General features: G+C 53.4%; 1 protein-coding gene across 2 annotated transcripts in view; it reads left to right on the top strand.

Annotated features, from left to right (window-relative positions):
- SORL1 (sortilin related receptor 1) overlaps positions 1-14,010 on the top strand; it is a 43,235-nt gene that overhangs the window by 17,585 nt on the left and 11,640 nt on the right. Inside the window, exons 14-32 of one of the 2 annotated variants that reach the window (XM_050322783.1) lie at positions 215-401; positions 1,419-1,547; positions 1,779-1,864; positions 3,388-3,560; positions 3,784-3,915; positions 4,062-4,153; positions 4,839-5,085; positions 5,243-5,381; positions 5,983-6,156; positions 6,305-6,418; positions 7,458-7,580; positions 7,982-8,101; positions 10,400-10,522; positions 10,778-10,885; positions 11,322-11,453; positions 11,681-11,812; positions 12,446-12,580; positions 12,960-13,115; positions 13,638-13,787. In XM_050322783.1, the coding sequence (XP_050178740.1) occupies positions 215-401; positions 1,419-1,547; positions 1,779-1,864; positions 3,388-3,560; positions 3,784-3,915; positions 4,062-4,153; positions 4,839-5,085; positions 5,243-5,381; positions 5,983-6,156; positions 6,305-6,418; positions 7,458-7,580; positions 7,982-8,101; positions 10,400-10,522; positions 10,778-10,885; positions 11,322-11,453; positions 11,681-11,812; positions 12,446-12,580; positions 12,960-13,115; positions 13,638-13,787 (2,652 nt within the window). Of the gene's footprint in view, positions 1-214; positions 402-1,418; positions 1,548-1,778; positions 1,865-3,387; positions 3,561-3,783; positions 3,916-4,061; positions 4,154-4,838; positions 5,086-5,242; positions 5,382-5,982; positions 6,157-6,304; positions 6,419-7,457; positions 7,581-7,981; positions 8,102-10,396; positions 10,523-10,777; positions 10,886-11,321; positions 11,454-11,680; positions 11,813-12,445; positions 12,581-12,959; positions 13,116-13,637; positions 13,788-14,010 lie in introns of both variants that reach the window. The other variant, XM_050322781.1, reaches the window with a different exon arrangement.

The raw sequence follows: 14,010 nt of genomic DNA, 5'->3' as shown, positions 1-14,010 counted from the left end.
GGGCGGAGAGGGAAGAGAAGGGGTGGTTAGTGTGGTGTGGGGCTGGATGCCTGCCCTCCTGGGGGAAGAACAATCCAGAGGATTTTTCCTGCTTTAAAACAGGCTGTGGGGCTGAAGACGTGGCAGGTCCAGGATTCCCACCTTTTGGGCTTATTTGCCTGGGGGGCTGCAAGGACTGCACCTTTCCATACCCTCACCTTGTTTCTTCTCTTAGGGGTCCCTTGCACAGAGAATGACTACAAGCTGTGGTCACCCTCTGACGAGCGAGGCAATGAATGTTTACTGGGGCATAAAACCGTTTTCAAGAGGAGGACTCCTCATGCCACCTGTTTCAATGGGGAGGATTTTGACAGGCCTGTCATGGTCTCCAACTGCTCCTGCACGAGGGAAGACTTTGAATGGTAAATACCAAATAATTTCTTTTAGTCTGGGTTGTAAGTGTGAGATAAGTTATCTGTGACCAATCGCTCAGAGTGAACAAACATCCAATTTATGTGGCTCTGAGTGTCGCTGCCTCGTTTTATAGCAAGGAGGAAACTGAATGGACTGAAAACATCCTTTCATTAATGACAGGGTGTGAGACTTAATTAATGTCTTTAGAGCCTTTTGGGAGCCTCTGAAAGGTTCCCTGGAAGAGGAAAGTATTGTTACTCCTTCACCTTTCAAATGATGGCAGACAGTTTCTCATCACATCAAGGGATCCTCCACCAAAAAGCTTTGTGACCCTTCAGACCCAGGGATGCAGCTGGCCCTGCTGTATCACTTTGTCTGCAATTTGCACATTACTGACTCTGGGTTAGGATCAGGAAACATGCTCTGGCAATGTGGTGCAGAGGTTTGGGGTTAGAAAGTGAGCTGCTTTTCAGGGACTGGGCTTTCAGTGGAGCTCACAGCAGACTGCTCGAGCCCAGATCTGCCTGTCTGATGCTGAGACAGAGATTAAGTCTGGCTCGCCATGAGCAGACTGAGAAAAGGGCTGGTGGGATCCAATCCCTGCCTCGGAATCGCAGCTCCCTGCAAAGTCAGATTGACACAACCCCTTCCACAGCATTTTCCAAGGAACAGCCGCACTTTAACTCCCTTTTTACCCACAGCACAAGCCAAGAGACAGAGCAGTGACCTAAGCCAGCCAGGAGAACTGGGGCTTGCAGCCAGGCTTTCAGAGCACACTGGCTCAGCTCTGCCTTGCTGCCTCATCTTCCCCAGCCTGCCCAGCCACTGGCAAACTTATTTGCAAAATGTTCTTGAAACGTCCTGTCTGGCTCTGAGAAATCATATGCAGCTAAATGCTGATAATAAGTGAATGGTCTTCTGAGACACTCTGGGTGCTTAAAAATTCTGTGCAAAAATAGAGCAGAGTAATAGAATAGCATGGCTGCATTTTTTCCTTCTCCCTTACACCTTTCTTCTCCTTGCAGTGATTTTGGCTTTAAACTGAGCGACGACTTATCATTAGAAGTTTGTGTCCCTGACCCTGAATTTGCTGGGAGACCCTATGACCCACCAGTCCCTTGCCCTGTTGGCTCAACCTACAAGAAGACTCGAGGGTATGTGCTGCACTTGGGAGGGCAACCTGATCTCCCAAAAGCTGGTATTTATCCTACTGGTGATTCAAAAAACCCCAAACAACCACAAAACCCACAATGAAAACGCCCCACGAGTGCAAGTAAACAACTGGCGTGTTTGGACATACGTTGCAATTAAACACTGCTGCTTAGTCAGGCTGCACAGGATGGTCTGTTAAGAGTTTCCATGAGATAAACTGTGTGTGTTTGCAGCTACAGAAAGATCTCTGGGGACACTTGTGCGGGTGGAGACATCGAGTCGCGGCTCGAGGGGGAGCTGGTGCCGTGCCCGCTGGCTGGTGAGTACAGGGCAGGATTGCTCTGGGCACAAGGGCTTCATTCATAAAACCCCTGGCTGGTGCCTCAGAGACCATGCAAAAACTCCTAGAGGGCTCTCAGACAAAACCTGTGTGACACAGGAGCCTTGGTGGGTTACGAATCATCAGCTCCTGTCCAGCGGCCAGAGAGCAGCGTCAGCCCACGGTGCAGAGCCCTCTCTGCTCCTGAGCCCCTCAGGGCAGGCTGCAGGCAGGAACCCTCTTATCCTGGTCATGTCCTTGCTGTAGCTGGTTTGAACCCAACCAGACAGACAAGAATTAGATCAAAGATATCCCCATCCTGGAGAAACCCTTGGGAAGGTCCCACCCTGAGACAGCCACTGTATGCAGCTGAAGGATGGTTATTTGGGGCCAGACCAGGGTAGAGCCTGCCCTTCAGCCCTCATGCCTGCCAGACTTCACCCCCACCCTTATTTTCCCCTCTCAAACATACAAGGCACTGAAGCAGTCTCATGCCCCTGTGCTGCCAAAGTTATTTGCATTCTGCTCATTACAGCTTTAATTTAATCTGCCGTCACGAGCTGCGTGATCAGCATGCTGCTGTGCTGCAGCTCCAGAGCCTGAGGCAGGGCAGGGGCTCATGTGAGGGCTGGGACAGCTGAGACCACCAGCATGAGGTTTCCCTGCACTGCCCTAAGATTTTTCAGGGTGCAAATGACACTCCAGGTGTGAAACAGCCCAGGGAAGCCTTCCCTCTGCTGGGGTTCTTGCCAACGCCGCGCTTAGTTTTACTCCTCGTTCAGAGCCCGACACGTTTTTCACCCCTCTGAGCCCTCTTGAGCTATTTGGAGAGCTGTGCTGGTCATGCTGAGAAAGGGCCCTGCTGATTGCAAAATAAACCTGCTGTCCCCACCGGGCTGCCCTTTGAAGTGCAGTGTTCCCAGAGTATTTGCTGATCGTCTTCAGATACGTGTTGGCTCGCACCATGGTAACACTTTCATGTACAGTATCTGTTTCATATCTCCGTATAATCTCATTAGGGATGCACAGCCAGAGTTACTTACTGACATTAGCTTTACTCATTAATAGCATTATTGGACTTGACCAGCAGTGTTGCTAATGCCCAGGAGACTTTGTCCCGGCCCAGGATCCCATTACGCTGGATTTGACACAATTCAGAAACAAAACCCACCCTGGGATGTTCCCTGTGGTGCCAGTGTCCCTTAGCACTTGCAGATTTACATCACTCCCACCTTTCTGATGGGGTTTTTGAGGGAGAGGAGATCAGTATTTTGTTTCTCGTTGTGGGAAGGAAGGGATCACACTTTTGCTGGCCTTACCTCCTCCTCCTGGACCAGACAATGGCCACAGTGTGTCCCTGGACCCATGTTCTCATTAACCTAATCCCAACTGAGACAAAGCATCTTTGCCTCCCTGAGGTGCTTAAAACCGGGAGTCAGAAAATAACCTGCTAGCTTTTTTTTGCCCCTTGAGTAGCCTAAAATGGCCACTAAATCAGGTTGTTCTCCTGGCTGTTGTTGCAGAGGAGAACGAGTTCATTCTCTACGCCACCCGCTACTCCATCCACCGCTACGACCTGGCCTCGGGCGTCAGCGAGGAGCTGCCCCTGGCAGGGCTCAGAGGAGCAGTTGCCCTCGACTTTGACTACGACCACAACTGCTTGTACTGGGCTGATGTCACTCTGGACATTATCCAGGTGAGCTAGGGGGTAGGGAGGGGGTCTGGCTGCCCTTGGCATCACCTCCTTGCACCGGGGTGTTTCACCCACACCCTGAAATACAAATGTTTGCCTTGGTGCTGCTCCCCTCCCAGCTGTCTGTCTCTGCTTGCCTTGCACTCCTGACCATGCTCTCACCTTCAGCCCGAGGAAGTTCCTCATCTTTTATTCTGATTATTATTATTTAATTTTTTTTTTTCAGCGTCTTTGCCTCAACGGCAGCTCTGGGCAAGAAATAATCATAAGCACCGGGCTGGAGACAGTGGAAGCTTTGGCTTTCGAACCCCTCAGTCAGTTGCTGTACTGGGTCAACGCTGGGATTCCCAAAATTGAGGTACAGCTCAGCCCATCTGTGCTCTGGAGACATGACTGTGGCAGTGCACATTTTATTAGGGAGCTGTAATCACCTGCCACAGATTTCGTGCCCCTTTAAAGCCAGTGTAGTAAACACAGCCCTCCTGGCTTTGTTTTTTGGCCCAGGTTGCCAATCCAGACGGAGACCTGCGACTCACTGTCCTCAACTCCTCCATACTTGAGCGACCCCGAGCCCTCGCCCTGGTTCCCCGAGACGGGTAAGAATGAACATCACAAGTGGGTGCCCTGGTGTTCCCCAGGGGAGCCATGCTGATCCTTCACCACTAACAACACAAGGGAGAGGGCTGCATGGACGTCTGGGAAAGCCAAAATGTGAGCACAGACACAGCACAGCGTGTCCAGCTCACAGGCCTTCCCCCTGGAGCCCACTCTTGCCGTCACATGCCCGACTAAGCCACCTCGGAGCAGAGATCACAAACTGTTTATTCTTTCCTGCCCATACCTATCTACTGGTAAATAACTTTTCCTGCCAGTAGAACTGGTCTGGTCAGTGGACAAAGCTGCAGTGATGCGTGAGAAACTAAGCTGAGCTCGAATTCAGGAGCCAAATCTAAGTTGTTGTGTCTTTCTGAGCGGGGTTTTGCTGGGGCTGCAAACGCAGCTCTGACAAACCCGAGCTGTTTTCAGGCATCTGTGCTAAAGTGAAGCAGTTCACAGCAAGGTGAACCTGCAGCTGCACTCACACCACGGAGCTTGCAGCTGAATGAGCCTCTGTGCTGCTCATAGAGCTGCTGGTGGCATTCATTAGGATTGCAGAGCTCCCTTTTCAAAGGCATGGCGTGCAGGAGAATGCAAAGCGTTCAAACCTCTGCTTCTGCACCCTGCTTCCCTTTGATGAGCTGTTCTGGGGTGATTTGGAGTAACCTCTCTGCCTGTTGTCAGGTTGATGTTCTGGACGGACTGGGGGGACTCCAGAGCTGGGATTTACAGGAGTGACATGGACGGGTCCCTGGCTGGGTGCATCGTTTCGGAGGGCGTGCGGTGGCCAAACGGCATTTCCGTGGATGACCACTGGATCTACTGGACCGAAGCCTACATGGACAGGATCGAGAGGGTGGATTTCAATGGGATGCAGAGATCTGTCATCCTGGACAGCCTCCCTCACCCTTATGCCATTGCTGTGTTTAAGGTTTGTTTTCCCGTTCCCATAGCATGCCGGCTCTGAGCTTGCACTCTCAGTGTCCCCCCAACATCCAGGATTTAGGGTGGCTTAGTGCAGGTACTGCTTGACAAGCACAGCCCCAGTGCTGCTGCTCCTGAAACTAAAATCCAAGCCTGTGTTTCAGAATGAGATCTACTGGAATGACTGGTCCCAGCTGAGCATCTTCAGAGCATCCAAAACCAGCGGCTCGAGAATGGAGATCTTAGTCGGCCGATTAAATGGGATCATGGACATGAAAATCTTTTACAGAGGAAAGACAACGGGTGAGTGTGCAGATGAGCTTCCCTGCCATTTGGAAATGTGTTCATTCCCAGTTTCCAAAGGTTCCCAGGCCACCAGGCCCTCCTGGCCATATCCCCCAGTCCTGCAGGGTTGGAAGCTCTCAGGCACAGTCGTGAGGAATGAGTTCCATGAGCGTTCTGTGCTGCTTTTTAGCTGCCAGGAGAGAGAATCCAAATCAGGGAGAGAGCTCATAGGGCAGGCACCTGTGGTGGCACCTCAGTTTAGGTCACAGACCACAGCCTTTCCAACCAAAGTGCTGTATGGATTAAAAAATAATCATGCATCAACTTTGTCCTCCAATTAGTCCTCCATCTGAGCTGTGATAAGGCAGCAGCATCCCCTGTGTAATGAAAATGCTGGTTTATACCCATTTTCAGAGGGGAACAAGACCATCAAAGGGCTCTGTAGGAGGCTGGGAAGAGGTTTAAGCTCCCTGGAGCAGATGGCTCAGTGCATTCCTAAAGGCCCCTCAGCACCCAGCACTGCAGAGCGAGCTCCAAATCCTGGGCTGGCAGGTGAAATTGGGTGTTCCCAGCCCTCTGTCCTGACAGTGCTCCCCTTTCCTCTCTTCCCTGGCTCCAGGGGAGAATGCCTGCATCTCCAAGCCCTGCAGCCTGCTCTGCCTGCCCAAGTCCAACCACGGCAGGAGCTGCAAGTGCCCCGAGGGGGTGTCCAGCACCGTGCTGCCCACAGGGGAGGTGAGGTGTGAGTGTCCTCGTGGCTACGTCATGAAGAACAACACTTGCATGAAGGAAGGTAAAAACACTCTGTTCTTGCTTCTGCTTTGTGCTGAGAGGCATCTTCTGCTGCTGGGAGAGGTCAGTGTGACCTTCTCTCCGTCGAGGAGGAGCGGGGCCCGTTTCTAAAGCCCAGCTCTTGTCTTGGTTTTTCCCTCCTGCACCAGAAAACACGTGTCTGCCCAACCAGTACAGGTGCTCCAATGGGAACTGCATAAACAGCATCTGGCAGTGTGACAACGACAACGACTGCGGGGACATGAGCGACGAGAGGAACTGCCGTGAGTGTCCTGTCCCAGTTTAGATGTCTGGTGTGTTGGCACCACAGCTGATGCTCTACGCTGCCTTCACAGCCAGGGACAGCAAGAGGGGGTGTAACTCACCTCCTCTGATTGACATCCAGCTGGATGGGTTGGCCAATATTTCCCCCTCGAGCAGCTCAGGGGTCAGCCTCTAAAATTCCATGAGACTGATGCCAACTGTCTCTCACAGAAATTGTCTTCTGAAGGTAATTGAGGGCACAGCCAATGCTGAGGAAAGGAGTGCACATAGAAAGTGACTTCTCTCTGCAAGGGTCTCTTGTTGAGCTGATAAATCGAGTTCACACGTTAAAGATGGGAGGTCACATTTCCGAGCAAAATTAGGGACTGCCAGTGTGTGCAGGAGGGGCAGATGTTCCACAGCTTGGAAGAGGTGAAGGGTTTGGATTAGGGCACCGTGGAAAAAATACCACAGTGTAAAGTTAGGAATCACTGGGGGACCAGGTGTTCCTGGAGAGATCCTGTTTATGCCCATTTTGTACCAATAAGGAACTTATTTTCCTGCCAATATTGACACACCAGTCAGCAGAGTCCATGTGTGAGTTCATTGCCTGGTTCCTGGCAAGGGAAAGCCTCTGTTGGTACCCATTCCTTGTCAAGGTGATGGCACAGGGATGCTGCCTTGGATAGCAATGCTCATTTCCAGCTTTTCCCCTCCTTTGGCTGCCCTGTCTCCTCCCACCACCCATGGTTTCAATCACCTTCCTGGGGAGCAGGCAGCTCTACAGCCTCAGCTTCTTGCTCCCTTGCTGGGATTGGACATCAGGAGCACCAGTCCTGGCCCCCAGACAGAAAACTAACCCCTCTCTGCTCTGCTTTACTCAGAGTGCCTAAAAATGTCATTAAAATACAGGAGGAGGAACTCAGGCAAAGCTCACAGGATGCTGTCTTTCTCCCTTCACCTCCCTGCACTGAGTACACACACTTAGGCAGCAGAAACCATTGTCCAACCACCACCTTAACCTCCTTCTCCTCCTCCTTCCCCTCCCCTCTCCTTCAGCCACCACCGTGTGCGATGCCGAGACCCAATTCCGCTGCCAGGGCTCGGGGACCTGCATCCCACTGTCCTACAAATGTGACCTGGAGGACGACTGTGGGGACAACAGCGATGAAAGTCACTGTGGTGAGTGCCCTCACTGCAACCTCCTTCCCTGTGCAAGGGTGGAAAGCTGCTCTGCAGCATCTGTGCTGCTCAGAGCTGCTGGATCTGGATGCCTGTGGAATGCTGCTCGTGGATGCTTAAAGGCAAAGGCAGTCGGATCCCCCTGTTTATCCAGGCTAGCAGCTGCCTCCTCATCATTTACTGGCTGCTGGGAAATGGGGGGCAGGACCATCATTAACTGGGTGCTGGGAAATGGGGGAGCAGGACCATCACATGCTGGGAAATGAGGGACAGGAGAAGAGAGTGAGGCCGTGTGCTGGTTCTTCTCCTCTCTGGGACGTTTCTGTGTCTTTGTCATCCAGCTGCCCCACTCTGCCCCTTGAGTGCTCCCCGTGACCTGGAGCCAAATATTTTGTTTGCAGAGGCCCACCAGTGCAGGAGCGACGAGTTCAGCTGCAGCTCAGGGATGTGCATCCGCCTGTCCTGGATGTGTGACGGTGACAACGACTGCAGGGACTGGTCTGATGAAGCCAACTGCACTGGTGAGTGCTTTGATGGGACCAATAACCCTCTGCTGCAAACACTCTCTGCTCACAGCCTGTGATACATTGGCCAGCACCTCCTGCCTCGGTTTCCCTGCTTGTTAGAGCACCCAGCAGAGCTCACCCTCGGGGTGATGTGATGCTCCAAAATCTCTCCTCCAGCGCCTTGGGCCTCGCTGGGAATTTGCTGACAGCTTTGAGGTGCTCACACAGCGATCCAGCTTTGCTTTCCACTTGCAAGGTTGCACCAACAGGCACTGGAATGGGAAGCAGCTCTGTGGCTGCCAAGCAGCCAGAGGATTCTTCTGGCAGAAAGGGCTCCCCTGTTGCAGGAAGGCAGCAATCAGGCCAGTGTGCACTGGCAGCATTTCACAGCTTCAGTCTGTTCTCCTGCCATTAAATATTGGTGCAGAAAACAGGCGCGTTCTTTGCAGCTTCTCCACGATTAATTGATCTGAAGAAGAGGCAGATTTAGCTCAGGAATTGTCTTCTAGCAGCCCCACTGCTTCATGGATTGAAAATCTAAGGGAGTGCCCTAAGAGGGAGTCACACATGGAAGACCTGCTCTTGTTTTACTTTCAACTCATACTGATGCAACCTGGCTGCCAGAAATAATATTATTCCTAGTTTGTGTCTCCTGTGCAGCAAGTCCTGTGAGCCTCACTCTGTCTTTGCAGTTTAAAGTCACAACACTCAACAACCCTCATATCACTTGCAGTGTGACACTGATGTTCCTCAGCAGCCTCCTGAGGTTAACACCCACACAGAGCCCTTTTCTCATTAGAAAAGCCAACAGATAACAATGTTTTCTAGTGGAAAAGACCGATACAAACAAGCAAACAAAAAAAACCCAACAAACCAACCAAGCCAAAACCCCCAAGTATTTGCATGAGAAGAGACTTCTGAGAGTATCAGTCCATCAGTGAAAGACACAAGGTTGTATTTATAAAGCAATACACAGGGTACTTCAAGGTACAAACTGTGGTTTCCATGGCATGGGGTGGAGATCTGATGGGCTGATGGGGCTGGGGGAGCCCTTTGGGGTGCACTTTGGGATCCCTTGGGAATGCTGGCAGCAGCATTGCTCCAGCTGCAGCCTGGAGCCTTTGGGACAGACAGAGGCAACAGCTGCTGTTTGGGGCTCTGGCAGGAGGATTTAGGAGATCCCTTTCAGGCCTCCAAGCTGTGTGTGTTCACCCCTGAGGCACTGGCTGTGCCTGGAGCACACGGGGTTATAGCCCTGGGGATGCCGGTCATTGGTATTCCAGGGAGCGAGGCTTTGGGAGAAGGTTTAATTTATACTGCTATCACTTATCTCTCATATGAGCTCCTCCAGAGAGAATTACCAGAGGAAAGGAACCTACTTCAAAAAAAAGCACATCGGGTTTGTGAAGCCCTGAAGTTGAAATTATCTGAGAGGATCACAATTATTCGAGGAACGTTCCGTCTGACTTCACCGGCTGCAATTATTGCGCTTATCTAAAATAATTACATTTCAGGCTGAATACCTAATAGAATATTACTGCCACAAGATTGTACTATTTGGAAATATCTGCAAGTGCATGTCACTCTCTAACCTGAAACTCGGTATCATGCAATTTAATTAAGCTGAACATTGCTTCTCTCAATAGAAGAGCAGCGTTTGTCTCTAAAGTGACAACACAGGCTCGGCTTCCACCCAGTTGCCCCACGGGCAGATATTTCCCTGACAGGAGCCTCAGGAAAGCTCCCCAAGGAGAATTGTATTTCTAGTTTGCTTTGGCAACTCTGGAAAGCCTTGTTTGCCTCAATTAAAAGCTGTCACTGAGTTTGTTCTGCCCGGCACGGGGGGACCCTGATGCTCTGCCAGGACTTCCTTGACCTCTGTGACATTTCTTGCCATCTCTGGCAAGGTGCCACCACTGTCACCTTTGCCTGCACACACCAAGGACTGAGATTAAAGGGAAAAGAGGCTCCTGAGTGTGGGAGAGCTTTGGGAGGGCTGCAGCCTCCAAAAGCCATCCCTGAGGCAGGAATGAGCCATTCCTCACAGCAGGCTTGTGAGCAAGCATGGCATGGAGAGGAAAAGACCTGGGAGAACCTGGGACTCATGGAGTTCTCCTGCCTGGGGTCCATGGGGTGGTTGCTCGTGCTCAGTGCTGGGACCTGCCATGGCACGGGGTCCTGGTGCAGGTGGAGGAAGTTGGGTGTGTGGTGGTGTGACCCGACTCATCACGTGCCACAGCTCAGCAGGGACGTGGTGACAGCCCACAGGGGACACCCCACACTCAGGTGTCCCCCTGGCTCTGGTTTCAGCAGTTTATCACACCTGTGAGGCCTCCAGCTTCCAGTGCCAGAACGGCCACTGCATCCCACAGCGCTGGGCTTGTGACGGCGACGCCGACTGCCAGGATGGCTCTGATGAGGACCCCTCCAACTGTGGTAAAGTGTGCTCTGTGGGTGGTGAAGCGTGCTCTGTGGGTGGTAACGTGGCTCTGCCACGGGGTGGGAGGGATTCCTGCGTGCCCACTGAGATAAACCAGCAGCAAACTCAGGGGGATGATCCCCATCCCTCCAAAAGCAGGCACAGGGTGAGGGTAACTGGGGCTGCGCCGTGGCTTTTTGTGGCTAACCAAACCAGCTCAGAAAAACCCACCAAAACAAACCACACAGCATCCACCCAATTCTGAATTTCAGAGAAGAAGTGCAATGGCTTCCAGTGCCCCAATGGCACCTGCATCCCAACCAGCAAACACTGCGACGGCATCAACGACTGCTCTGACGCCTCGGATGAGCAGCACTGTGGTGAGTACCAGGGCCATGGGGCCCCAGCAGCCAGGGCTGGCAGGCTTTATGCTCTGCCAAAGCCTGTCTGGCTGGGAATAAAGCCCTGGAGAGATAATGGGAAAGCCTTAGTTAGCATTCACCAGCCCCTGGGGAAATCGGCGGGTCAGCGAACGGCGCAGTTGTCAGGCTGGGACAGGCAGGGAGGGCACTGCCAGGGGCTGTGGTCAGGGAAGTGACCACATCCCCCTTTTGGGTTTGCACCCTGATGCATTATCGGGTGAAAGCAGCCTGTGCAGGCACACAGCTCATGTGCAACTCAAGACACTTCCCATTTGCCTTGAGAACGTTCTGTACGTTCCTGAAATCCCCTCAGGTCTGTGCAGACCCCAGGGGGTGGAATTCCTGCTGCCAAGGACAGCAGAGGTGCCACCCCCGCTCTCTCCTGACCCTGCAGAGCCCCTGTGCACCCGCTACATGGATTTTGTGTGCAAGAACCGGCAGCAGTGCCTGTTCCACTCCATGGTGTGTGACGGCATCATCCAGTGCCGGGACGGGTCAGACGAAGATGCCAACTATGCTGGCTGCTGTAAGTGTGACACTGGGCATCTCTGCTGAAGGAGGGTTGGACAGAGAATGAAACCAGAGGCATGGAGAGAACCAGGGTACCAGAAAGCTGCCAGATCTAAGAGGTGGCTCTGGAGTGTAATGCTCTGCTTATAAATCCGTGATTGCCTCTGAGTGTGCTCCTGCTCAGTGATGAGCTTCCCTCAGGCCCTCTGTGTGTACACTAAACCTGTCCATGCTGCCCTGCAGCCCAGGACCCCGAGTTCCACCGGACCTGCGACCAGTTCAGCTTCCAGTGCCAGAATGGGGTGTGCATCAGCCTGGTGTGGAAGTGCGACGGGATGGACGACTGCGGGGATTACTCTGACGAAGCAAACTGTGGTGAGCAGCACCCCAGGGTCTCCTGTCCCTGCAACTCCAGCCTCCTAAGAATTCCAGGAGCACGGAGTACCAGCTTCTTCACGTTCTACACGTGTGTACACACGTATTCCATGTGCACATCACAGTGTGTCTCATGTGGAGATCAGTGTGATTGCCCTCGTCCTGCAGGTGAAGCTCACTGAAAATCCAACGCAGCTGGCACATCTTGTGCTTGACTAAGTCCTGTGTGACCACATTTGCCGCACAGACTCCCAGCCCAAAGCAGACAGGCGGTTTCCAGCCAAACTCAATATTTACTGCTGTTCCCTGGGTGGCTGTGGGAGCTGTACCCAGCCAGGCGAGGCAGCTGCGTCTTCATTTCAGACTTGCAGGGTTTGCTTCTCCCTTTCTGCCGTGCTCTGGTGGATTCTGCTGTCAGCTCTGGTTCTGAGATCATGGGTGGTGTCTGGCCACAGTCATAACAGTGGTGGCAATGGGCTAGTGAGGGCTGGGGGATGCTGGAGATGAAGAGAAAGGCTCATGCCTGTGCTGGGGGATATTCTCAGGGCCAGCCTGAGGTGCTCCCACATCTCAGCTGTGCTGAAAAACGCTGAGGTAACTCTGGGGCTCACAGGACTCTCCTCTCCTTGTCAGAAAACCCAACAGAGGCCCCGAACTGCTCCCGGTACTACCAGTTCCAGTGTGGGAACGGGCACTGCATCCCCAACCGGTGGAAGTGCGACAAGGAGAACGACTGTGGGGACTGGTCTGATGAGAAGGACTGTGAGGGTAAGGACACACAGTGCTCTGCTCTTCTCTGGGCTGTGACACGCTGAGGGACCACTGCCAGCATCAGCTGCCTTCCCACGGCGCTGCTTGGGACAGCCCACAGCAGCCCCTGTGCCTCCAAAATCCCCCATGAACGGCCTGAGTGTGCACCCTTTCACTCTGTGTTTTTGGAAATCCTGATTTCCAAGATCTTGAAACCCTGATTGCCAAAGTCAGGAAGTGTTTTCACCGGCTGTGTGCAGATGACAGCACCGGGCTTGTGATGCCTCTCCTGCTCCTCGGCTGGCAGTGGCTCCGGGTGCACCGGGAGCGGGCACAGCTTGCAGCCCGTGCACAGGGGCAGGGAGCTCAGGTTGGCTCTCCCCTGGGGTGTTTTCAGGTTCTCCAGTTCACCCCATCACCACGCTGGTCCCACCGACGTGTTTGCCAAACCATTTCCGCTGCAACAGCGGCTCCTGCGTCATGAACAGCTGGGTCTGTGACGGCTACAGGGACTGCACCGACGGCTCTGACGAGGACGCCTGTCCCACCCCACGTGAGCTCTCCTCTCCCCCACCCTCCCCCTCTCACTGAAGGATCTGATAGCTGTGTCAGGGCAGGGTTAGGTTGGATATCAGAAGAAGGTTCTTCCCCCAGAGGGTGGTTGGCACTGAACAGGCTCCCCAGGGCAGTGGGCACAGCCCCGAGGCAGCCAGAGCTCCAGGAGGGTTTGGATGATCCTCTGGGGCACAGGAGGTGGTGACTCTTGGGGATGGGCCTGTGCAGGGCCAGGAGTTGGACTCGATGGTCTTATTCTGTGACCCTGTGATCCCTCTCTGCCTGGGACACTGCTCCAGCTCCACGCGCAGCCTGAGCAGGACATTCCCTGCAAGGCAGTGGCTTTTCCAGCCCTCTGCAGTCAGGAGAGAGGATGGCTGAGGCGCCATCCCAGCATCCACCATCCACCTGCTAGACGGGAAGAGATTGCCATCTAGTGGAGTCGGGACCCGGGGACGGGTTTTGGTCCCTCCTGGTTTCTCCACGCTTTGGGTGGTTTCCTCCCTTGCTCTGTATGCAGGACCCAACGTGACAGCCACCTCGCCGGCGCTGCCGGGGCGCTGCAGCAGGTTTGAGTTCGAGTGCCAGCAGCTGCACAAGTGCATTCCCAACTGGAAGCGGTGCGACGGCGTGCGGGACTGCCAGGACGGCACGGACGAGAGGAGCTGCCGTGAGTGAGGGCAGGGGACAGGGTCCCACCCGGCTCCTTCCCTTGGGAAGCTCCTGGTGAGGAGAGGGGAGCTGCTCAGGAGTTTTGTTGCTGGGGAAATCCTTGCGGTGAATGCAGATTTATAGAAAAAAAAAAGGAATTAAAAGCTCAAGTAGTGCCACTGCCATTAAAAGTCCAGTTGTTGTTTTCCATGGGATGAGCTGCAGGTTCTGCTGATGCCACC

Source organism: Myiozetetes cayanensis, unplaced genomic scaffold, assembly GCF_022539395.1.
Source record: "Myiozetetes cayanensis isolate MyiCay16 unplaced genomic scaffold, myiCay2020 scf29, whole genome shotgun sequence".
Taxonomy (NCBI): domain Eukaryota; kingdom Metazoa; phylum Chordata; class Aves; order Passeriformes; family Tyrannidae; genus Myiozetetes; species Myiozetetes cayanensis.
The sequence above is the reverse complement of the archived record's forward strand: the minus strand, read 5'-3'. Positions and strand labels throughout refer to the sequence as shown.